This window comes from Phoxinus phoxinus (assembly GCF_949152265.1).
Source record: "Phoxinus phoxinus genome assembly, chromosome: 8".
NCBI classification, from domain to species: domain Eukaryota; kingdom Metazoa; phylum Chordata; class Actinopteri; order Cypriniformes; family Leuciscidae; genus Phoxinus; species Phoxinus phoxinus.
In genome coordinates, this window is record NC_136883.1 from 15,349,239 (window position 1) to 15,376,341 (window position 27,103).

General features: G+C 42.2%; 1 protein-coding gene across 1 annotated transcript; it reads right to left on the reverse strand.

Moving 5' to 3' along the window:
- Positions 1–12,488: 12,488 nt before the first annotated feature.
- Positions 12,489–24,983, reverse strand: uraha (urate (5-hydroxyiso-) hydrolase a). Its single transcript, XM_079620034.1, has 4 exons — positions 24,787–24,983; positions 23,604–23,746; positions 20,412–20,547; positions 12,489–13,020 (listed from the first exon to the last, which is right to left on the reverse strand). The coding sequence occupies exons 1-4, from the start codon at positions 24,832–24,834 to the stop codon at positions 12,931–12,933; spliced, it is 417 nt and encodes a 138-aa protein (XP_079476160.1). The 5' UTR covers positions 24,835–24,983; the 3' UTR covers positions 12,489–12,930.
- Between the last annotated feature and the right edge of the window lie 2,120 nt (positions 24,984–27,103).

Genomic DNA, 27,103 nt, shown 5'->3' on the forward strand with positions numbered 1-27,103 from the left:
TCAAGGTTTGATGTTTTGGAAAAAAAATTATTCCATATGTGGGTGTTGCACACAGTTTTTTGTTTTATTGAATTTAAGTGCAATGTACAGATTTGTGGGACTGTGCGGGTTGTGCATTATTTTAGTTTTTCTCACCCTGTAACACCTTTTCAACTGTGGCATGTATGTATGGTTGTTAAGTGAAACAGTAATGCTCCCTGGTTGTGTACGGCTGGGGTCAGCCTTTATTTGACAGGGGGGAATCTGTAACAAGTAGAATTAGGTACTGCGCCTTTAAGGTGCAACGCACTCTGTTAATCCCTCTCTCAGAGTGGGCAGTCGTTATGAGAAGCGCGAGCGGTGAACGTCGCATGTATGTGTGCAAGCCGTTTTATTATTTCTGATGTTTATTTCTATTAAGTAACGCAAGTTGTTGTTAGTGTTTTGCAAACTGCCCATGTGTGCGTGGGATCGACGACGGCGCTGATAATAAAACACCACTGTGGAATATCAGTCTTCTTACGTGCGTCTTTGCTTACACCTGACTACAACCATTTGGGCAAGCTATCCGGCCACCCTTATTTAAACAAGAGCGTTACAACTTCAAAAGAATTATATTTAAAACTAGATTTCTTAGTAGTTTTGAAAATATTACTATAAATTACAGCAACACCTCCTCCTTTGCGTTTCAGACGAGGTTCATGTTTATAACCGTAATCTTGTGGGGTTGACTCATTTAAAGCAATGTAATCATTTGGTTTTAGCCAGGTTTCTGTCAAACACAGCACATCTAGGTTAAAATCTGTAATCATATCATTAACTATTAGCGCTTTTGAAGTAAGAGATCGAATATTCAGCAACCCAAGCTTTATCATTTGCTCATGTATTATATCTGTTTTTAATTTGTTGAACATCAATTAAATGTTTAACCTTAGATGGGTTTGAAAGTTTTTTGGATTTCCAAATTCGGGGAACAGACACAGTCTCTATATGATGATATCTAGTTGAAAGAGTCTCTATGTGATGGGATTTATCTGACCTTGGTGACGTGAGGCCGCTAGCAGACGGTCGGTTAAGCCAGTCTATCTGCTTCCTGACCTGGGCCCCAGATTGTCATGTTTTATCTCTAAGACTATGAGCCAAATTACTAGAGAGAAGAGCAGCACCATCACAGGAGGGATGAATACCATCTCTTTTCGACAGGTCAGGTTTGCCCCAAAATCTTTTCCAACTGTCTATGAATTCTATATTATTTCGCGGACACCACTTCAACAGCCAGGCATTGAGTGAACACAATCTACTAACTATCTCATCACTCCTGCGAACAGGAAGGGGGCAAGAGCAAATTACAGTGCTTGACATCGTACTTGCGAGTTCACCTCTTTAATATTAATTTTGGTGATCTCCGACTGGCAGAGTCGAACATCATTAGTGCCGACGTGAATAATAATCTTAGAGAATTTACCTTTAGCATTAGCCAGCACTTTTAAATTTGCTTTGATGTCAGGTGCTCTGGCTCCCGGCAAACATGTGACTATGGTGGCTGGTGTCTCTATTTTCACGTTCCGTGTGATCGAATCACCAATTACCAGGGCACAATCAACATAATTCTCAGTGGGTGTTTCACTGAGCAAATCGATTTGTTATTGGAACGGAAAAGTGTTTTTTTTATTCGTGACTAGAGCGATCCCTCACTGTCACCCATCTGCCCTGCTGCACGGGCTCTACTTCAGCCGGAACTGAATCATGTAAAGACTTCACTAGGCTAGGCACATCCAAAATAGTATCTAAAGCTCTAGCACTCTTCTTAATATTCTCGATTAAAGTTTGGATGCGTGTCTCTAGTTCTGAAATCTACTCCGTCAGCCTGACTGTCTCCTTGCATTTATCACATATAAATCCTATTGCCGACAGAGAAGGCTATGGTAAACATGTGACATGAAATGCAGGTGACAATAACAGGACCAGACATTACTTACCGTGTTTGTTGACTGATTCTTACTTACCTGGGCTTAGATGAACTCAAAGGCGCGCGAGAGAAAAATAAATAACTGAGCGCTTTAAAGGCCGCTCACTTTAAAGGCCCGCTTCATATTGGACGCGTTATCTGTCAGAATGTAGCTTATTTTATGGCCAACGCCATTCTCCTCAACAATGTTGTCAAATGCTGAGGCGATTCGTTCCCCACAGTGCTTCCCTGTGAAACGCCTACAGTCTAGCAAAACATATTTTAAACTGTAAGAGTCCTTGTCCTTGCAGGCAACATGAGCGGTGACTCCCAGGAAGGACCGAAGCCTCCGGTCAGACCAGAGGTTTGATCAGACATTTGACTGGACTTCCAGGGCTTTGATTATGTCGCCCTTAACTTTAGTGACAAGGTGAGGTATCCGCTTCTCTGTCAAGCTGGTCCTAGACACGGGAGTGTATTTGCTATCCAGGACATTCAGGAAGCGTCTAAAATTTGGATTTTCAACGACAGACAGGGGGAGAGAGCATCCAACCACAAGGTCCTGGAGGATGGACTGGGTGACGGCATGTTGCCTGGCTGAATTCTGGGATTATAAGTGGACCCTTTGAGCAAAATATGATATTTGAGGCTGTGTGGGGTCGGATATTGTCATTGATGCTGCAGATCCTGCTTTGTGCTCCAAGTACCTACAAAATAGGGGAAAATGAATCTGTAAGACATCTGTTTCTATTTAACCACAACAAACTACTGTATCTTACAAGTACAGTGACATTACATCTATGTGTATAGTCTAAACATCAGGGCCCATATTCACAAATAATTTTAAGGCTAAAAGTAGCTCCTAACTGGCGAATTTAGGAGCAACTCCTAAAAATAATGGGCGTGTCACTCGTAACTTTAGGACTCCTATTTTTTTTTTGACTAAAAGTAATTCACAAAGCATTTTAGCCCTAAAAGTAGCACCTAAGATATTGCATCAATCCATATGTTTCATTAGGCTACTAGGCTATTTGTTTTGCCTTACTCTTTATTCATTTAGGCTATTTATTCAGTTATCTATTTATAAATCTAAGTTTTGCCCCCTATTTTCCTATGTAAGATTTTGTTTTGCATTGCCTGCCTATCCATTAGTCCATTGGACATTATTCACATTAAGGTGGCACCTACGCCTCCATATATAGAGGCTACCAATCACTGCTGATACAGAGCAATATCTTGTCAGTTTTTTGGCCTTGTTCTTATGTAGTCCGCAAATCTGCAGGCCTCTTACACACAACTTGTGCACCTGGCCTAAACTACCAAAAATGAGGGCAATAACTTTACAGGAGTAGCCAAAGTTATTGAAAACATTATACCATGGTTGATATTTCAACAGTTTTGAAGCATAGCAGGTGTCCATGTAAGCATCAAAAGAGCAACCAATTTCTATTATTGTAGCGGCTTTGGTGTGTTCATTAATTACAACTATGTCAGGTGTATTTGGTAAGTGATTTATGGCAATTTCCAATGTAGCGCACTGTTCGTGTGGGAGGGAGAACCAGTCTGTCTTAATTTTTTCGTTAAAATGGATTGTGGTAAGGTTGACATTGTCTCTGAGCTCCTTCACTGAGAGTGCAACAATACGGTCGTGGCGCGCGATGTACAGTCCTTTGTAGGCAGAGCAGCCATTAAGGATGTGCGCGATCGTCTCTCTTTGCCGGCTGTGATGTTGCAGGCAGAACGGCTCATGGAAACCATGTTGCTAAGTTGGACTTTGTTGGTAGTACCTGAAGACGAGCTTTAATTGTGAATCTGTGGATGTCGTATTGTAGGGCTGTGTTTTTCAGAACTGTGTGTGATGCGTTATGGTCGGCACAGGGCAGGCAGGCCAGTTGTCCTTGTAGCCGTAGGCCTGTCCAGTGCTGTTTCATACGCAAATGAAAGTGATTGATTATTGTCCTTCTGATGTTTTGAGTGTCAAGGAGTTGGATGTTGTCGCCAGTTGTGATGATTGCCTCTGCCGTGATGGTTGAATCTGTGACCATGTTCTTGTTGGCTTCCGCCGACTGTCCTGCTGTGTTCCTCCAGCGCAGTTGGATATTAGCGCGGTTGCAGAGGTCATTCAGGTCCAGCCAGTCCGAGCGCACGCCAAAGCCTGGTGTGTTGGTGTCCAATTTTCCATTGGGTTTTCTTCTGAACCCGAGGAAGCTGGCATCATCTGATGTAGAAGGAGGGACCTTGCGTTTCCCCAGATGTAGTAGTAGTAGTGAGGCTCGGGCAAGCTCACGCACGGCTGCGTCATCATTATTTAACATCCTTAACAGGTTGCTTATTCTAGAGGCAACATACACCCACTCTATATGAGGGACGCCCAGCCCTCCCTCTCTGGACCTGTGGAACAGGACATCTCTTGTTGAGTGTGTATTTAATCCTATCCAGCATCTTGCCAGGCCTACAGTCTTATTATTCAGCTCATTTAAGATACATTTAGGGATATGCATGTTTGCAAAGAGATGCTGTTTTAGAAAGGGCAATCTCTCTTATGGCCTGTAGTTTCATTACGACAGGGAGGGGGGATGAATCCACCATGTCCAGCCTTGTGCAGTATTCACTGCTAAGTTTGTGTTTTGCTCTTCCCATTCGCCAGCGATATTGAACCAGTGTCCAAGGTAGCAGTAAGTTTCATGGCGCGCATACACTTTGATTTCATTGCCCATGATGGAAAAGGAGGGTGGCTTGTCTTTTTTGGCTTGATACCACCTGTTGCCTCCACTGCGTCTCTCGTAAAACACAGCGCACTTGGTGTTTTTCACCTCTAGTCCAGACCATCGCATGAATTTATCAGTATGGGAGAGCATGGTTTTAATCACTTTCTCATCCCTGGATGACACCTGGACGTCATCTGCATAGGCCTGGACAGGGTTTGGCGATCTGATGTGCAAGGGGGAGCAGAGGCACAGCCACTTGAGCCACTAGTTAAGGGCTAGAATAAAGTTTACTGCGCTCCATGGGCAACCTGTCTTGATGCCGGTTCTTAGTTGGATTGGGCTAGTCAGTTGGTCTCCACAGATCACCTGAAAAAAGGAGTTTCTGTAGATATCCTTAATCATGTTGATACAAGGTTTGGGTAGGTTAATTTACTCTAAGGCTTTAATCATAACGCCATGCGGCAATGAGCCGAATGCATCACGGAAGTCTAAAGACTGCATAAAACTTGGTGAATTCATGCTTAAAATCATCGATTGCTGTTTTCAGGCAGAAAACATGCTCGTTCATGCCTTGACGATTAATATAGGCTTTTTGTTTTTCCGACAGTATGTTCATTTCGCAGAGCCATGGTAGGATGCGGTTCAGAATGCACTTCATGAGAACTTTGTAGATGGTAGGGAGTAAAGAGATGTCCCTCCGGGTTACACACACACACACACACACACACACACACACACACACACACACACACACCGTTGGCGGTGCGCTCAAAGTCATCTGTCAGTTGTGCAGTTACCCAAAATCTCCTGAATGAAGTTAAAACCCATCATGTCACTGATATGTGTTTTTTAAATCAAGTGATCAAAGTGCTCGTTGCCGCTGCGATCAGTGGCGCGGATACAGTGTTTTCTCGTGTGGCTCGCGCACACGCCGCACTATCTTCACTCGGACGCGCGCTTTAATCCATTGCGGATACTCTCTATTCGTTCTGGTGAAATCACAAAACATAATGCACACAAACGTGTCCCTGCTTGATATACAACCACTGATGAACATAATCGGTTTTGATGACAAAAAAAAATGATACGAGAAAAGAAATATATATATACGAGTGCGAATTAGAACCCAGAACCTCTGACACGGTTTGCGAAAGTTCTACCACTGGACCATTAAGATATACATAGTTCAAATAGGCGAAACGAGTCACACGAAAATTCTCAGCACTGACAACATATATTAGGCTACAATTTAAATCGATTGTTGGACATTGTAATGTTATTGTACATATATCTGATATTGATATTGCCCCTCCGTATATTCAGCAGGCCCACCTATTAATGACATTCTGTATCCGCCACTGACGTAATGTAGGAAAGGAAATGTGGAAGTTAAAATACTGAAATTTTATGAAAAAATATGTCCCTAAATAACTTATACCGCACGTGTGAGAAGAACACATGATAAACAACAATAATTCAGCAGATACATTACTGTTTGGTCATGGTTGGAAAGGTTTTACCTCAAAGAGTTTGAAAATGGGTAGATAGCTTACCTTTCCCTGTGTTTACGCTCCAGGTGTCTGGTGAACGTTGAGGTGGTCCCGGCTGTCTCTGTCAAGCAGACTTTACAGCATCTACATTTCGCCGAATGCTTCTTTTTATTTGACGATGTGCAGAAGAACTCATTGGGCCCTATTTTAACGATCTGAAACGCAAGTGTCAAAGCGCAAGTAACTTTGTGGGCGGATCCCGGCACTGTTGCTATTTTCCCGGTGGGATAAATGACTCTTGCGCCTGGCGCAAATCTAAAAGGGGTTGGTCTGAAGTTGCTTCATTATTCATAGGTGTGGTTTGGGCATAACGTGAAATAAACCAATCAGAGCGTCCTCTCACATTCCCTTTAAGAGAAAGGCGCGCTTGTTCCATGGCGGATCGCTATTATAACGGCGGATTTGCCAGGCGCACACCAGAAGCAGTTCACAGCCAAAGAGACCGACGTTCTCGTCAGGGCCGTAAAACACAGAGAAGTGACATTGGGGATGATGGGAGAAACCCACCCAAATTAGCTTCGGTTAAACAGGCGTATAATTTGGGTAAATGTGTAGCCTAATCTAGATTTAAAAAAAAAAATCTAGATAGATCTTTTTCACATCTTCACGGACACAACAATGATTTTCCTTGTAATAATGTATGATTTGCAAAAATGAAAACTGCTGCGTCTGTTTATAATTAATAGAGAATCAAAGTGGATGTGCGTTAACACGCTACATAATGGCCAAGCACGCGCCCTTAAAATACCATATCACTAACGCGCAACGCGCCACTGTCTTTAGACTGTTTTTTTCCTGGTCAGTGGCGCAATTGCTTTCTAAAACTGGAAAATAGCACCAGGGAAGTTTTGCGCCGGAACACGCCTCCTCTTTGCGCTGAACCGCCCCCGCGAGCGCAAGTTCATTCCCTAATTTACCGACGTGCGTCTGTGGAGGGAAAAGTCTGCTGTGCGCGGGTGCAAAATAGGAATGATACATACGCGCTGTTCAAAGTCAATTGACGAAAGCAAATTTTATGACCAAGGAATTCGCTGACATACTACTGACTGACTAGGCTACTATAGATGCTGGATCTGTGCTCTTTACGCTACACTCACTCACTGAGGCATAATGTTATATGGATGGATGAGCGCCAACGGCTGTGTCACAAAAAAATACATGCATGTGATTGGTTGCCTTTGAAGGGCGCGAAATAATAATAATTTTGCATTATCGAACGTTGTGTCGTCTTGGATATTGTAGTATTGTATTGCTAAATTCCCCGACCACTATGTCGGTCTGAGACAGCGAGACCTAGACAAGACCGAGAGGTCCGAGACCAAGACAAGACCAAGACCAAAGACCGTCAAGGCCTTTGACAAGACCGGTCTCGAGACATACATCACTAGAACTCGGAGGGCCAAACACTATCACTTCAGTCTTTGATTCATTCAAGTGGAGAAAATTGTCTGACATCCACTCCTTAATATCATTAAAACAATCAAAAAGAGACTGCAGGGCTGAATTATCTTTATTTCTTTAATTTCTGAATTATTATGTTTCTTACAAATATCAGACAATGGAAGCATGTAAATAGAAAATAAGACTGGGCCCAATATTGATCCTTGTGGAACCCCACATTTCATTACAGCAGAAGGAGATGAAAAATGTCCTAATTCCACAGAAAAAGTTCTCCCAGAAAGATATGTTAAACCAACTAAGAACTTTTCCTTGAATCCCTACCCACTCTCTTAGACTCTACAACAGTATAGCATGCACTATAGTTTCAAATGCAGCAGTCAAATCAATTAAAACAAAAATTGCACACTTTCATGAATCGACAGCCAAAAACAAGTCGTTTGACACTTTGAGAAGGGCTGACTCTGTACTGTGTTGAGCCCTAAATACCCATTGGAACTTATCAAAAATACCATTTCCATTTAAATAAGTAGAAAGGTGTTGAAAGACAGCCTTCTCTAAACATTTTTGACAGGAAAGACCATTTTGAGATTGGCCGATAGATCTTTAAATCAAATGAGTCCAAATTGGGCTTGGGGTTGCACCACTGCATGCTTAAAGCAGGATGGCACAACACCACTCAGTAAGCTGGAGTTCACTATTGACAAAATATCTAAACCAACCACGTCTAATACCTGAACGAGGAGGCGCTGGGGAACAATATCTAAAGAACACTGAGTGGGCTTCATTTGGCAGACTAAGTCCACCAAATCAGGAAATGAAATTGGTATAAACTCACTTAAATAATGTACTAATGAGGGTGGAATGACATAATCAAGGATGAGCCCTGAAGTTTATAATACTAGCTGTAAGAGCGTCAATTTTGTTAATGAAATACTCTAAAAAGTTTTCACATGTTATCTGAGTAATATCAAAACCTGTTGTTATGCCAGGATTACAATTTAAATAGAGCCAATTCAATGGATGGGGTTACACCCCTACTTTTTACGAGAAATGCCATGGGATATTTAATGACCACAGAACCTCTTTCATGAAGTAAATAGAACATAATGCAGAACTTTGCACAGTCAAAACTGATCAACTAGTCTGGGCGGATGTCAGGACAGTAGTTTAGTCCCATATTCAGTTTCGATTTTAGAACTGATTTCAGTTACAAATATTATTTACAAAGAGCCTTCAAGTCATCATCTCCCACCACAGGTGTAATTCACGCTTTGAGAGTTTCCAACTCTGTACTGTGCAACTTATATTTAGGCCACTTTGGTATTGCGATCGCTTTAAGATACAGCTACAAGTTCAAAATCTGGCCCTTTATCGTGCTAAAACCCCATCACTCATGAGTCTCACCAATGTCAAAGATGGCAAATTGATTGACATGTCTCTCTTACCCGGCACAAAGGAAAAAATGTGAACAACTATTTTTGTGTGATACTTTATTTATTATGCACGTGTTCGAAGTTTGAACATTTTAAAATAACATGACTAAACATAAAAGCGAAGATACCTATTTTGTCCACCAGCCCAATGCCCTTTTCTCTGGTCCAAATCGATCAAAAGAAGCCCAATTGGGCAGGAACCCGCCCAAGTGACAAAACTAGAAGGGATCTCTCATCAGCTCTGTGTTATTTGGTAGTCACCGTTGGGGTTAACAAAATGGCAGTGTTGCTACCCAGTGGTTAATTTTATCAACATATATTTATTTTTCCATTATTTTAAGAAACTCACCGTCTACAACAATAGACAGAGCAGATTTGTTGTCATTGGGAGTTATGGCAAACACACTATCATCTAAAATCTCCATTTTGTATGTAGGAGTGCCGAGGCAACAAAGTGAAGGTGCTGCTTAAGAGCACTGAAACTTGTCTCCTTTACCTTCGTGTAGTTTGTGCAAGGGTTGAACTGAGATGGACGTCCATTTGATAGCACAGGTGTTGGAATTATAGATCTGTCATCAGGCATCATATCACATTAAATGAGAGTAAGAAGTTCTACCTGAGTTTTCCCATCGATGGACTGAACTGTGAAGCCAGGTACTCGATGTCCTATTTCCTCCATAGTACATGAGCATGTTTTTAGGGTATTTATATATGACTCTCCCGTGATGCCAAAAACATCAAACTTTGATTTGGCTAATGGTCGATTACCTTGATCATCCAGTAGGCTACTGCATAAATCCTTTCAACACTTTCAGGTTTGTTGCAAGGATATACTGTCACAAAGCAGATTTTAGAACATGATCTGGGCTTTGTCATGCTCCCACAGATTTCTGTACATTTAGATTTCTGTACATTTAGAATAGCTGTCAAATTAGTTTATATTTTTCTCCCCGCCCTGATCATGTATGTGACTACTTCTGAACTTACTACACTTTCCCAATGGACCAATGGATGAGATTTATTGTGGATTCGAGATTGAATGTCTGGTTCAATCAATTTCTTTTCAGGGCCTTTCCCTTGAAAGGGCAGTTTCTAAATAAGCCAGTACTGGTAAGTGGCCTCCTGACTTTGCTGCTCCACTGCTGTCCATATAAGCTGCGAATGCTCTGCATACCCAAACCATTCATAGACTCGCTGATTAGTATTCACACTAAATTACTATAAATTCCCTTGTTTAAAGTGTACCATAAACATGATAAAATGTTAGTAATACGTATGTAACTCTCAGTCATTTATTTATGTGCAAAAAGTCTGTAATTTTCTTCAAATTTGCCACTCACTGATAGTTCCGGGTAAGCGGAACCACAGTAGCTTTGCCGCCTATGCTCTGTTGTTATGGATTGTCATTACTGTCCTGTAGTTTAATACAAGACTAACTAGACTAAATCAAGTAAAAAAAAGACATTACTGAAACTATTTTCATAGTATTTTACTTTCTCCAAAGAGAAATGTATTTTTAACGAAAACTTGTTAAACTGTTAAAGACAGGCCTACATGTAAGCAGACCTGTAACTATCCTAGGCTGTTATCGTAGTCTGTTAATGTGTTTGTTAAAAGTAATCTCCTGGGCCCGGTTTTTCAAAAGGTTTAATCCGGATAAAATTTATCCGGATTTAGTAATCCTTTTTTTGCGATCCGTGATCATGTAATCCAGTTTACTTTTGAGCCAGTTTTTTAAAGCAACATCGGATTGGATCAATCTGATCCAGATAGGAACTTTTCAGGATCACCAAATCTGGATAACCAGTACTCAAACAGGATAGGAAATCACAATGTAGAACTATAGATATGTAAAGAGCAACAAGTAGAATAGCCAGTGTGGGGTCAATATAAGTTTATTTTTATTTGAAATGAAAACACACAAAACCCCCCCCCCCACCCCATCCTCTTCCAGCAGTCCGCTCATCTGAGACCTACAACACAAACACTGTACATTGAGGATATTTATAACAAGTTTCAAATATAGATGTATTGAAATAAATTAAAAAAAGACTTAATGGAGTTCTTAAGAGGTAGCTTTGCATGTCTTAACCACCTGAGAGCGGAACCACAGAAAGCATGCAACATAACCCTTGCCTGTATTGTCCTGCACAACATCGCTACTAAGCGCAATGTCCCTCTCTGTGCTGACAATGATGCACCTGAGCCCCTTGGAGACCCTAACCAACCTCCTGCATTCTGCCAGAACGAGCAAACAGGACGTGCAACAAGGGACGCAATAGTTAGACACTATTTCTGTTTTGGATTTCAAAAATCAGTGATTGCCATTCTTTGCATTTTTTTGGTTATTCTGTAATCATTGCATGCATCACTAATAAATATTCTAAAAACAAAAATATTTTGCGATTGTGATGAATATACATATCAATTAGTGACAGAATAAAATGTATTGTTTTTGGTCAATTTTGACAGCTGTTTGGGGGATTATTTTATGAGGCCAAACTCTTTCTACTTTGCTGTAGGCCTATACTGAAAGGCTGAATATGTTAAAGCCTACCTAATCACTGTAGCCTGACGGATGAACAAATAAAATTAAAACTTTATGAATAAATAGGATATCTTGTAAGATACTGCATGATCCAAATATAGTATTATTTGATACATTTCTAAAGTTTTCATTACATTTTGGGCATGAAATCCACGCTGAATCCACCCTTCTGATGGGATCAGTTTAATCCAGATTTTTTGGATCAAAGTGATCCAAATCCTACAAAAAAGTTCTGAAAAACCCAAACTAAAGGTTTGATCCGGATCAAAACCAAGATTGGATTACGTGATCTAATCCGGTTATGTAATCCGTTTTTTCTTTTGAAAAACCCATTTACAAGATTTGATCCAATCCCTTATCCAAAATCCTAGTGGATTACTTTTGAAAAACCGGGCCCTGGTTCTTTATTTGTTTTAAACAGCAGATTTAATATCCGTCTCTGATCATAAAACCATTGTGCTGTGCTACTTAGCCTATATTTTTTATCACACAGTAAAAATGGCCCTCCCCGCGCCCAAAACCAGTGGTCAGTGGATGAGAATCCGAAACAACAAGGACTGGTGGGGCGTTGTCCTGCTCCACTTCACAGACGCTGATCGGATTAGAAAAGGAATAAACCACGCCTTTCAATCCGATCGAAATTTAATTTGGATAGAGCTCAATCAGATCGATTAAGGTGTTTACATGAAGGCTGTCAATTCGATTACAAATGGATTATTTTGTTGCATGTAAACGTATTGTTGATCGCAGATAGTTCTTCACAAGTTTAAGACTATGCTAGTCATGGTGGCGCCATGGGCAATTGCCCAGTTTGCCCAGCGCTTCCACCGGCCCAGCATACCCGGTTTAAAAAGTCACCGGTCGCCACTGATGTATATGCATGTACAGACTGTACACATTCATATGTATACCAAAGGAATTAATGTTCAATTTGTAATATTATTTCATGTTTATTGTATTACAGTTTTACAAAAAAAGGATAAGAGAAATCACAAACATTCTGGAAATGATTCTGGAAACTGCTTTGTGTGTGTCTGTTTGCTAGCTGTCTTCTTCAGAGTGATGTAGTTGCGAGGACAGCATATGTATAAATATAGAATTACTACAACAAATTTGTGCAATACTTATTTACTAATGATTTATAATCATTTCATCGCTACAAAAACATGTTTAGATGACTTACAACACATTTGTCACATTAACATTTCAATAATACATATGTGTATTAATGTTTAGTAAATTATAAGCTCGTCAACAAAACGCTTAAATTATTTATAACTGAACATTGTTATATTGTTATCACATGGGTTATCATTAAATATTTACTTGTGCATTGGCACTGAAACATGCATGAACTTAATATCTAACTTCCTCTATATGTACTGTAAGAGAAACGGCTCAGAATTAGAGGAACATGGTACTTCTGTGAAGGGTCAGTGATGGTGAAGACAACCTGAAAAAACAAAACATACAATGATAAATAACACACTAACAATTGTTATTAGAAAGAGTGTAAAGAAGTGGTTTACAATCCTGGTCCTGGGGACCCACTGATCTGCATATTTTGATCTCCATTATTTAACAGACCTGATTCAGATCATCAGCTTTTTAGGAGAGAGCTCCATGAATGGAACTGTGTCAGATAAGAGAAACACAAAATGTGCAAAGCGGTGGTTCGCTTTCATAGGTTTACTCTGCGCCATGTCAACTGCTGATGCTATGGGATATAATGCACGCCATTTAAGTGCATGTGTCTTTAAATGATAATGAGTTTTGCTCATGATTTCTAAACGGTTTCATTAAGTTTAAATAGTTTCCAAGTTCCCCTTTAAAACTAAAAGTATTGCGCTCTAGACTAGCTTGGGGTGACAACGATGAGTTTAAGCATATGGAGGGAGAGCTGACGGGTTTTTTCGCTCCACACACTCTCTCCCCGGATCATGTGCATTCGGCAAAAGAGCGCTTTTAGAACCCAATCATTTATTTAAATGATTTCTGATTTGTGTCCTGAACCGGAAGCTCATAATACTATCTATTTTTATATTTTCTCACGACAACTCTGGAAGTCTTGGCCATTGCTCCCCTCTAAGCCGTGCAGGGTCACCTCCACTTTGGAGCAAGTTTTACATGGCTACTGGTCAGGCAGGAGCAGCCCTACATACAATAGCAGTACTCCAGGTTTACTAGGCAGTAGGGGTGTGACGAGACCCTTATCTCACGAGACAAGACGAGACACGAGATTGGGTTCACAAGAACGAGACGAGATTTTTGCACAATATTTGATAGAACTCCTCAATGACAAAATTCATGACTAGAAAAATAGTCTGCAGGTGCATTTTGAAATGTTTTAACTAAATCATCTTGTAATGAATGTCATTTCAGTTCTACTTTATAAGTACATAAAAATACAACAATATTGAAGCACTGTAAAGGTTTTACCACAAACTCAACTGACTGGCTTCTCTCAAGTATGATTTCACACGAGTCTCTTCAGACCTTACTGTACATTATGAGCTTCCAGAACTTCTGATTGAGGCTGTGTGTGACCTCCAAATTAAACTACTTTCCACAAATTGAAAATAGAAATAAAAACAGTATAAAACAACAGTTTTTCTTAGTCTTATTAGTGCAAACGATAATTAAGTGCAAGTGCAACCATAATCAAAGTAGGCCAACTCTCTCTGTATTCAAAGTGCAAACAGAGACCAAAACAGAGACCAGAGCCACAACTACAACGTCCAGAGATAGGTTTGATATTGGGAGACGGGCTATTGTATGCAGTCTAATTTGCACGCATCGTGTTTTACTTTCATTTTCACTCCGTAGTGGCGGTGCTGAGCGCGCGTTCTACAAGATAAGGGGCCATTCACACAGAATGCGTTTTTGCTATGTAAAATGCGATACGCTGGCAGTAGAATGGGGGAACTGGTTTTAACTTGAGCACCGCGTTTTTAGAATGCTGTGTCATGCACGAGACGCTGCAAAAGATGCAAGACGCGAACGCAAGGTTTCACATCCGTCTAGCGCGTTTACATAGAAAAACAATGGAAAAGTACCGCACTGGAATGGAAAAACACGTTCTGTGTGAACCGCCCTAAGACATCTCAGATCGACTCTCTGTTGCGCAACAAATCCAGTGGAGGTGGTGCCGCGGTGTACACCGTAATGTAATGTGAATGTAGTGGTGGCATATTCTATGCTAATCATGGCGATATCGCGAGACAGCTTTTCACTCGTCGAGAAATCTCGTCACATTTTAGTCTCGCGAGATCTCGTGGCACGAGATCTCGTCACACCCCTACTAGGCAGATGTCTTAAAAGGACTTGGATGGGGGTTCGGCTTGAATGCTGAGACAGTTTAGACAGGCTAATGACTTTGCGCTCCATGGCTGCATTAGTGCCAGTAGAATGTCACCTCTGGCTAAACCTGACTGACGATCAAGTTCTCTGTAGCGCCTTTGTGTGGAACGCAAGAGTGAGCCATCGGCTTTGGTGCCACCTCGAAAGGATTGGGGCTCCAATACTCACCCGGTGGTTCGCTCACGGCTAATGCCTGTCATTCTCAGGGCCCAGGTAGTAGCTCCTGATTGCTTGGCTCATTGACAGAGGCCAAGTCCCCCATTGGTGAGTTTGGACGAGCCACGGAAGCTTTTTCGCACCTCTCACTGTGGCCTCCTGGGGCCTGTTCCACTGCTCATTGCTCTTGCTCAGACCTCCCCCTGTGAGCAGTGCTACGTGGCTGTGCTCTGGGAAACACTAGTGCCTTCGGAGCTCGAGAAACCATCCTAGGGTCTTGTGCGCACGGTTACACCATCCATTTTCGATGAGGGTCGGAGGAGCCCTCCCCACATGGTGCTCTCTAGGAAAGCCTTACAGGAAATTATTTCATTTCTGGAGGAGGGGGACAAAAAAGATGTTCCTCCTTCCCAGATGGAATCGTGTTTCTACAGTCATTATTTTTTAGTGACCAAATAGAATGGTGGTTCAAGTCTGATTCTGAACTTGTGCTGCTTAAATCTCACACTCAGGGTGTACAGTTTTAAGATGTTGATGCAAAAAAATCTTGTCTTAGGTTTGAACTGAAAATTGGTTTGTGACTATTGATCTGAAGGATGTGTATTGTAATATTCAGATTGTTCAGAGGCACAGGAAGCTTTGGGGGCAAACCAGTTTTGGGTCCTTCTATTCAGACTAGCGCTGACTCTGCAGACTTGTACTGTGTATGGACACGGCTCTGGCCCCATTGCAGCTCCAGGTTGTACAGATTTCAAACCACCTGTAGGATTTGCTCTTATTGGCCCAATTGCAGGAGTCAGAAGTTGGTCATCTAGAAATGGTCCTTGACCATCTGAGGAGCCTCAGGCTGAGGATAAACCTCCAGAAGAGTGTGCTGTTGCTGAACCTTTGGCGGGTTCAGGTCTCTCTGCAGAGATAACTAATACCAGTTTGAACTCTAGGGCCACCTCTACAAGGCAGCTGTATTCCTTTAAGTGCCAGCTTTTTGTGTCGTGGGTCGGACCCTGTTCACCTTGCTTTTGGTTCAGTGCTGGAGTTGCGGCTTAGGCCTTTCTGTCCTTCGAGGGATTTTTCAGTTGTCCTGCAATGGTTGAAGGGTACCCCTTTTGAGCCATTGGAGTCATCCTTGGATGAGCTTCTGACTCTTAAGACGGCATTGCTGTTGCCCTTATCCTCTTTGAAGAGGATTGGGGATTTTCAGGCCTTATCTGTTAGTCCTTCCTGTTTTTTGGATTTCACTCCAGGTTTATTAAAGGTGTTGTTGAGACCTAGGGCGGGGTATGTTACCAAAGTTGCCTCGACCCCATTTCACTCACAGCTGGTGGTCTTGCAAGCCTTTTTTCTTCCTCCTTTTGAGTCTGGGGAAGATGAGTGGCTGCATGGGCTTTGCCCAGTAAGGGCTTTAACTCTCTGGGGTCGATGAATGCACCGTGTGGTTCTGTTGAATCTTTTCACATTGCAGCAAAATCGTCTTAACTACTCCGTCAGCAGTTGTTCGTGATCGATGCCTCTAGGTCTGTTAGTTCCTCCAGTATACAAATAGTTTTGCGCAATGAAATATTATTAATAGCCTTTCTTGTTCTGTCCTATCTTATGTTGCTGCCTCATTAAACAGCTGCGCTATAAATAAATAATAAAATCTTGATTTTATAGTGGCTATATAGCCTACATTTCTTATTTTTTTTAATCTTGTTTTTCATGAATGTATATTTTACAACAATACAAAGAGCAATGTCTAACATTTTACTATTTAGTACTACACTTATTGTCTCTTAATTGTTCCCCACTAAATGTTTTTTTTTCCCTAAATGCTCAGATTTTATACAATTATTGTGCACTTGTGATTTTTCTATAGTAAATTTTACTGCTGAATTATCCACTAATCTAGTTTATAATAGATTTTTTGTCATAGATTATGATCATATATTTTTTTCTGATTTGTTGTTTTTCTTTATAATGAAGTTGTCTGTATTAAGTAGGTTGTGTTTAACACACAAAATAGTGATTATCAGTTCAACACAGTTATAGAAATTCTACTTGATTTAAAAAAAAAACTGCGCTGGTATCGGATCGGTACAGGGCTCTGCGTTTTCTCAGTGAAGAGTAGGTTGGTATTTAGTTGGAGCGGTCGTGATTCAGTGTGTTTTTGGTGGTTATTGTATTTAAATTAATCATCGTCGTGGTAATTGATTGTGAATTATGGCCTGTCAGGACATCGAGTCCACAGGTTTCCAAACAGGAAAAAGGATGGTGCTATCTCTGTGCCTGTGCGCGTTTTGTGCAGGGTAAGAGAGACAGGACTTCACTTCTGCATCTGCTTTGAAAAACGCGGTATTGTGTAGCGTTCACTACAGACCAGATGATAATAATCCCGCCGATATGATGGCGGCGATATGTGCACACTGTCCCAGCTCCTTCATCGGGTCGCCCGGTCCGCCGTCAGAATGTGGTTCGGCCACCAGCGGGAAACATGACGGTCACGGATCCGTCAGAGATCACTTATTGTACATCTGTTTTACAAAATGCATAGATATATACATATGTACAAAATGTGCCTTGTCTTAATTTAATTAACATATCCTACATAAACTTGTAATGTAATGCATTTATGTGTTTGTTATTAGTCTGCAGCCAACACTTATTATAAATAGAATATATTAAGTTCATTTTCAATCTGTACTGCGAATTTTAATGTTTGTGTTGGCTGTTTCTACATATAAAGTTTTTATACAGTAAGACAGTAGTGATTATTTTTGTATTCGTTGTCACCAAATGGGGCCATACAAAGCCTTTATGACAGGGGTGCCCAATCCTGCTCCTGGCGATCGACTGTCCTGCACAGTTCATCTCCAACCCTAATCAAACACACCTGCCTTTAATTTTCAAGTGATCCTGACGTGCTCTGAAGACCTTAATTGGTGCTTCAGGTGTGTTTGATTATGGTTGAAGATGAACTGTGCAGGACAGTCGATCGCCAGGAGCAGGATTGGGCACCCCTGTCATAAAGTCCCTCTTCCTCTTGAAACGGTCTCCTAATGGCTGACATACACAACACATGTAGGTAAGGGTCTAAATACTAGCTTTGCTATTGCCTGATACATGATAATAATCTGTACAATATTGTGATCTTGTGTCATACATATCGTCGGCTAATGTGAATACATCTATAAGCTAACACTGTTCTCTCACCAAGACCCGCCCTGTTCTCCTCACACCACAACTCAATGTGTCTCCTCTGACCGTTGTCTTGTCTAATCCTGGCCTGTCCTGCTCTCTTGGCTTCATATCAGGCTCATTATTATATGGCTGAGGTCCGTCATACGAGTAAACATTTAGGCTACAATTTCCTCAGCGTCCAAACTGTCATTGCGATCCATTGCTTTCCTAATGTTTATTTTGACCGCTCTCCCTCCCGTTACGTCACTTCCGGTTTGGCAGTTTTCAAATGCGGAAGTAAAATTTTCTCACAAAAACGACCCCAGAAGCCTAAATAGCGTTTTATAAGTATGTTTATATTTAAATCTAGTTCCTACATTATTTTTCTATACATTGGCTCACTGGGTACTCTAACCTGCAATATGCCCTTTAACCCTTTAACTTATATTTTTAAGCAAAAAAAACAACAACAAAAAACACACAAATGCCAGGGCAAACCTTCTCCAGGGCCCAAGCCACCCTCAGGCAACCTTTTTCCTCTGCTGTCACCGAACAGAGGATGTCTAATTGGGTGAAAGATGCTATCTTTACAGCCTTCGACTTGTTCGTGCTCATTTTAACAGGGGAGTATCTTTTTCTCCAGCTTTGGTTAGGGGTGCTTCCTTGGAGGACTTTTGTGTTGCGGCAGGATGGGCCTCTCCATATACTTTAATTCAATGTTATGGTCTAGATGTGTGGTTGACTCCAGGCTGCCAGGTTTTATCTGCTTGAGCAGGAGGTTGTTCCCTGGGTGGCAGTCTATGTGGTTTTATGGACGATAAACCGCAAACATAGTTGTGGTATATTTTTCACATAGTGTTAGATAGCATAGCAATGGCTGCATAGCATGCCATTCTCCTCATCGACTTGCTTCCTTCATTGGAAATCTGAGTAAGATGACACAAGCTTGTCCTTTTAATGTATGCCACATGGGGCGATGCAAGCGTCATCAGCCAATAAATTGGCATGAATTCTAAATGGACTTCAGACAATCATCACACCTCGGGGTGTTCCCATAGTGTCCGCTACTGATACAGTGGGCCCTATTTTAACGACCTGAAACGCAAGTGTCAAAGCACAAAGCGCAAGTAACTTTGTGGGCGGCTCCCGGCGCTGTTGCTATTTTCCCGGCGGGATAAATGACTCTTGCGCCTGGCGCAAATGTAAAAGGGGTTGGTCTGAAGTAGCTTCATTATTCATAGGTGTGGTTTGGGCGTAACGTGAAATAAACCAATCAGAGCGTCCTCTCACATTCCCTTTAAGAGCCGGCGCGCTTGTTCCATGGCGGATCGCTATTATAACGGCGGATTTGCCAGGCGCACGCCAGGAGCGGTTCACAGCCGAGGAGACCGACGTTCTCGTCAGAGCCGTAAAACACAGAGAAGTGACAATGGGGATGATGGGAGAAACCCACCCAAATTAGCTTCGGTTAAACAGGCGTATAATTTGGGTAAATGTGTAGCCTAATCTAGATTTTTTTTTTTTTTTATCTAGATATATCTTTTTCTCATCTTCACGGACACAAAAATTATTTCCCTCGTGTGTTAATATTTTTCCTTGTAATAATGTATGATTTGCAAACATGAAAACTGCTGCGTCTGTTTATAGCCTATTAGAGAATCAAAGTGGATGCGCGTTAACATTATGGCCAAGCACACGCCCTTAAAATACCATATCACTAACGCGCAACGCGCCACTGTCTTTAGACTGTTTTTTTCCTGGTCAGTGGCGCAATTGCTTTCTAAAACTGGAAAATAGCACCATGGAAGTTTTGCACCGGAACACGCCTCCTCTTTGCGCTGAACCGCCCCCGCGAGCGCAAGTTCATTTCCTAATTTACCGACGTGCGTCTGTGGAGGGAAAAGTCCGCTGTGCGCGGGTGCAAAATAGGAATGATACATGCGTCTGTGTTCAAAGTCAATTGCGCTGGGTGCAAGATAGGGCCCAGTGTCTCGTTCCCTACTCAAGGAACTAAGGTTACATTCTCAGCAGAGATGGTCCCCAGGACCAGGATTGAAAACCACTGGTGTAAAGTGTCTAAACATAAGCTAAAAAAACAGCAATAAATACATAAATAAATAAATAAATTACTCCAAGTGATTGTTAGAAATAGTACATTTAATTTTCTCATACCTCTACATATGGATAGAAGCACGTCATCCCCATGGCATCCCAGTACTTTCCAGTCTCAAAACGCAGTTTATACACACCAGCAATGAAGCTTTCTTTTTGAATCAACCCAGGACACCGTCCATCGTCATTAGTTATCCTATAATTAACACAGTGTTCATTTTCATGACTTTGAGAACAGTTTGGAATTATTTTACTTGGTTAGCCAAAACCTCTACATACTATCAGTTTGGTTGATAGAAAACATCTCGGTTACGTATGGTAGACGCGAGTCAGAAGTGATTCTGACGAATGGGGATTGCTTGCAAGAGCCTATCTACTTCGAGTGAAATAAAACGAGCCAATGCATATTGGCATGCGATAATTGCACCAGCTGCTGTGCATCGCGGCACAAGCATATACTGAGCAGCAGGTGCCTCGCATCCTTGTTTTTCCACTGAGGAACTGGACCTGTGACTCGGCTGTACAGCAGAAGGTCAGCAACTGTGGCGAGGGGACTCACGTCTCCGTTCCCTCCCTCTCTGAAAACGAGAGTTATCATACGTAACCGAGACGTTCCCCTTCGTCAGATCACTACAACGTGAGTCAGAAGTGATTCTGATGAAAGGGGATATCTACCAAAATGCCACGGCTGCTGGCCCTTCCAGCGCTCCGCTTGAGCCCTCCTGGCCTGACCACAGTGTTGGGCAGAAGTAGAAGCTCTAAGCAGAGAAGGTCAGTCACTACTGTTTCACAAGACCCGCTCAGTGTGACTTATTGGATAACGCTGGGAAAGCGTGCCCTTGGGAAAGGGAACGCTGCGGAAGCCACATCCTATACCAGAGGGAGGCACTGTGATGAATACACACATGGACTAGCCAAGCAGGGTCTCTGGGGTGGTTCCAGCCTAGTTATAGGGGGAAAGAACACCAGCAGAGACGACAGAGCTGTCGAGGGAAAGACACGGGCTCATCCGCAGAGGAGCTGATACACATACGGGGTACACATATGGGGTCGCCGCAGGAACCAACACCCGGCATATGGACACCCAGCCTAACACAGGTCCCACAATGCATACGAGTGTAGGCCCAGCGTCAGAGCTCCGCAATGTCTGACTGCCACAGGGGTGACGGAGGAACTCACGGGGTTAGCCATTTCTGGGGAACACTACTGGAGTAAATAGACGCACGTATCCAGCCCATGGGGGCGGGAGTGGCGTTGCAAGCCGACACTAAGAACGGGTCCTTCGTCCTTCGAGACAGCCTTTCCCTTCTGCTGGCCTCCGTAATAGACGAAGAGCTGATCTGAGGTCTTAAAGCGTACAAACCGACGTACAAAACGCAAGGAGCGGACGGGACAGAGAAAAGCTAGGGCTGGGTCTGCCTCCTCCAAAGGCAGGGCTTGCAGGTTCACTACCTGGTCCCTGAAGGGAGTGGTAGGAACCTTGGGGACATATTCAAGCTGACGTCTCAGGACCAGATCAGAGACCAGACATGGAGTTTCCAGAGGTCTGGACACGTGTGCCATAAAGTGCCCCGTCTCTGAGAAAGCAGGTCCTTCCTCAGAGGAATGGGCCAAGGAGGTGCTGTCGCGAGGAGCATGAGTTCTGGGGACCAGGTCCGGTTGGGCAAATACGGCGCAACTAACAAGACCTGCTCCTCGTCCTCCCTGACTTTGCACAGTGTCTGTGCGAGAAGGCTCACTGGGGGAAACGCATACTTGCGTAGGCTCCGGGGCCAGCTGTTTGCTAGTGCATCCGTGCCAAGGGTCCCATCGGTCAGGGAATAAAACAACTGCCAAAGGGTCGAATCCGGAAAGGCGAACAGATCTATCTGAGCAGCTCCGAAGAAATCCCATATCAGCTGGACCACCTGGGGATGGAGACGCCACTCTCCCGGAAGCGTAGGGTGTCACGAAGCAACCACAGATGCTTCTGACTCCATAGGAGGAGATGGCGAGCGAGTTGCAACATGCGGTGGGAGCTTAGACCACCTAGGCCACATTAACTGAGGTAGGCTGCTTCTGCTGGGCAGAAGAAGCGTTAGATCGGGGAATAAGCGAAGGGGCTCCACCTCTTTCGAGGTAATGGAGTCTCGACCGTAATGCCGCAATGGTCATGTTCCCGCGAATGTGGAATGCGAACATGAGTCATCCATGAGCGCCATTTCAGCGTGCCTATAGCCCAAGCACATGATAAAGCAATCATGCCCATCAGCCGGAGTCAAACATTGGCCACATCCAGAAACACGATCTGAATAGAATGAATGAGGCATTTATATAGCGTTTTCATATGTACTACTGTACACCCAAAGCGCTTTACAATCATATAAGAGGATCTTCCCCTCAACCACCACCAGTGTGCAGCATACACTTGGATGATACGATGGCAGCCACAGTACAACGGCGCCAGTGCGCTCACCACACACCAGCTATAGGTGGAGAGGAGAGAGAGTGATAGAGCCAATTCAGTTGATGGGGATTATTAGGAGGCCATGATTGGCAAGGGCCAATGGGTGGATTGTGGCCAGGACACCGGAGTTATACCCCTACTCTTAATGAGAAATGCCATGGGCATGCCATGATTTTTAATGACCACAGAGAGTCATCCGAAGGACGGTGCTCTTTGACAGTATAGTGTCCCCGTCACTACACGTCACTGAATGACATCTTGAAAAAGACTCAAACAGATCTTGTTAGCTCTTTTAGAAGTGCTCTGAGGTGCTGAAACGCACAGGGAGATAGCCGTGGCTACACACCAGGAATGCAACCTAGTGGGAGCACTCACTCTCCACCGTCATGCCCACTGAACTGACAAAGCTGTGAAAACAGCTGTTTATGCTCTGAAGAGAAGACACCGAGAGATCGCAACCCTCGCTGTCACCGCTGTCACACCAACACCACGAACCAGAGATTCTTCTTGGCAGAGACTCGAAGACACTCAGTAGATCTTTGCAGGAGACAGGAACAGCATACACCATCTGGCTCCGAAGCGAAAGACAAGGATGCGAGGCATCGTGATGCACAACAGCTGGTGCAATTATCACATGCCAATATGCATTGGCTCATTTTATTTCACTCGAAGTAGATACATAGGCTCTCGCAAGCGATCCCCATTCGTCAGAATCACTTCTGACTCCTGTTGTAGTGATCTAACGAAGGGGAACTGAAGAGATATCAGTCACTTGAATAATTTAACACAGCAATTTATGCATTTACCCTGTTGTGAGTAAGTTCCACACCGATGAGATGGGGTCTAGGAGATAGAGGATAATGGTCATGTTGGCTCCAGGAACTCCTTGGGCTATATTCAGCACGTGAGTTGTGAGAGGGCTTGGCAGGGTAGCGGCCATATTCATATACTGTGACAGAATGTGATATTAAATTAATGCACTATAAACCAGCTGTTAAACTATAAAGCATTTTTGAAAATGACAGATGATCTGTGGCTTAATGAATGGATTACTGCTCAAACTTCCAAAATGTTTGTTAATGTACAGTGCATTTTTTCTTGACATAACATGTATGTGCTCTTTTTGTTGAAAAATATTTATTTACAATTTATAGTACTGTTTATATTACTCTATTTTGTTATAATCGCAAACAAAATTTTCTTCTTCTTTTACTTTAACTCATTTGTTTAAATATTTAGGAAGATAAACAAATACATTTTTACAAGTGAGGTCTATACATCAATGAGGAACTTCCTTTTTCATAGAGAAATTATAGCAGCAAGTTTGTATCTATACATCTTATTATACAGGATAGCTACTGTTTTGTTAGTTTGTTCTAGTCTGTGCCTGAGGAGAGCTTGTTCTATTATTACTGGCTACTTAAATCTTTTCAAAACTCTTTAGTAAGGCTAAATAATCTTCAAATATCAATCACAGGGTCAGATAGAAGGAATGATTTCTACTATAATTATTTATTATTACTATATTTATAACTATACTATATATAATTATTAAAATTGTCAGTAAAACTCAGTTTTTAACTGTGTGTGTCAGATATTTGTTATAATGTATCAAATAGATTACATTTTCCTGATGTCATTCACTGATCTACTATTCAGGTATATTAAATCATATGTCATCCTGGACCATAAACATTGTGTCAGGTTCATAAAATTTACCACATATTTGCCATGGACAGTTTTTACTCACAGAGTTCACACGATTACATTCCCTGTCAATTCAGAAGCAGAAGCTTCTTGTTTTGCATAGGATTCATCTTTTGTAATTCATAAATTATGCTACTATAAAATAGACACATATTCTGATAAGATCGGGACATTAAAGCACTTTGATTAAAAACTGTAAAAAGCTGTTACATAAGAAATTCTTTAGTGAATGATTCTTTCTCATCAGGCAGTAGAATTACTGGTTAAAAGAAATAGTCTTACCTTATCTGTCGACACAATATGACCCCTGATATGTTGAAGTCTGTTCATCTGAAGTGTGCCTTGTGTTTATGCACATACACACTGCAGTGTGGGACAATGTATATAGTGCAGAGACAGAAGCAGAGGGGGTTTAGTGTGATGAGATCACAAATGAGCCAGCACTCAGCCCATGTATGACTGTCTTGTGACAAGAAAGTTGAACCAATTAATTCGATACAGATTCCTCAGAGCACAAATGCTTGTTTTATTTCAGAGTTTGAGAGATGGACTGTGTGCCTGCAGAAGTGTAAACATATAAGCCATTGACCTCTGGGTAATTTGCCTTGCATTGATAACTTGGTGCAAAGTGCAATGAATGTTTCCAAAATTAGCATTACTGTAAGGAGCTTTATAAATGTATATACTTATTTTCAAATTTAAATAGGCTTCTTATACACTAGTTGAAACATTTGAGTAAAATGATTTGCAGATATTCTTCAGACATGGGAAAATGAAGAATATAGATGTGGAAAATAAGTTTATGCAGCAATATTTTAGATTAATCTGTTCAGAGGTATTCTCTTGTTTCCATTTCCTTACAGAATGTGTTTGTTTCTCTTCCCTGTCACTCAATATGGGTCAGGAGGAATGTCCGATTCAAAGAAATTTGTACCGTCAGGTCAAAAAATCGTCTAGCTTTGATTAAAATAAATAATGATTTAACAATAACAGATTTGTTATCTGGGGATAATAGCTACTAATTCTTCATGGAAAACTGTAGTGGACTTAGTCTCACACCACAAAGAAATTCCCCAACACCACTCGCTTTGTTGTTTATTAAAGACAGGACAGGAATTAAAGGGATAGTTCACCCAAAAATGAAAATAAGCCCATTATTTACTTACTAGTCATCCTAGGTGTATGACATTCTTCTTTCAGACGAATACAATTGGAGTTATATTAAAAGATGTCCTGGCTCTTCCAAGCCTTATAATGGGAGTCAATGGGTATATTTTTTTGAAAGCCTATTAATTCATGGTAAAAGTGCAAAACGGCTCTGGGGGGTTAATAAAGCCCTTCTGAAGTTAAGCGATGAGTTTGTGTAAGAAAAATATCCATATTTAAAACTTTATTGATTAAAATAACTAGCTTCCGGCAGACTACGCATTGCAAGTCGACCTACGCCAAAAGAGTAAGACTTGACGATGTAGGATGTAGGTGACACCACATAATAAAGGCTAGATCTCTTACGGCGGAGTCTCTAACGTCATCACCCGGTGGCCATCTTGTCACAGGGAAGCTTTCTGTAAGGTGAGTGATCTGCACGAACACAAATACTCTTATCTCACTGACGTGGGCAATGAGCGTTCTCTTTCGACGCAAACAGGTCGATTTTCGCCACAGCAGCCGGACTGTCTGAGGATGCAGGGACCATTCCCCCGGGGGAACATTGTCCCTGAACAGTCTGTCTGGACCGTCGTCATAGACACAGAGTCCAGATCTATCCCCAGAAAAGACAACATGACATCATGACTTTGCGTAAACATACACGCCACTGCCAAGTTTTAGGATTTAGGATTAGTTGTGGGTGAGGGGTTAGGATTAGAAGTGCGGTTAGGATTAGGGAATCAGGTACTGACTTCAACGAGGGGGGTAATCATTTTGCAGGGAGTCAAAATTCGGCACAACATCTGTCAAATGTTCTGAGCGAAACGAACCATCATCCCCGGATGTGATTCCGCGTGCATGTCTACGCCGAAACTAACCATTATCCCTGCATGTGATTCCACGTGTATGTCTACGCCGAAACAAACCAGATCCCCAGATGTGATTGAAAAACACGCCAAAAAGCGATTATGCGTCTTGATAGCACGCCGAATGGAATATGAATTGGCATGTCATACATACGCCATTTCATGAGATCAGTCTGGAAAAGAGGTCGTCTGGCTGGGCAGTAATGAGCTCTTGGTCCAGTTGACCGTGAGACCCAAACCTTCCAGGTGGCTGAGAAGCCGCATTCTGTGAGATATCAATTCTATCTCTGACTGCGCTAGAATCAGCCAATCGTCCAAATAGTTCAATATTCGCATGCCCTGACTTCTTAAGGGGGCGAGAGCCGCGTCCATGAACTTCGTAAATGTACGGGGTGCTAGGGACTGGCCAAATGGGAGGACGGTGTATTGATATGCCTGACCGTCGAAGGCGAATCTCAAGAATGGCCTGTGACAGGGTATTATCTGAATCTGGAAATATGCGTCTTTCAGATCGAGAGATATAAACCAGTCCATTGGGCGAATTTGCGCGAGGATTTGTCTGGTCGTACTCATTTTGAACAGTC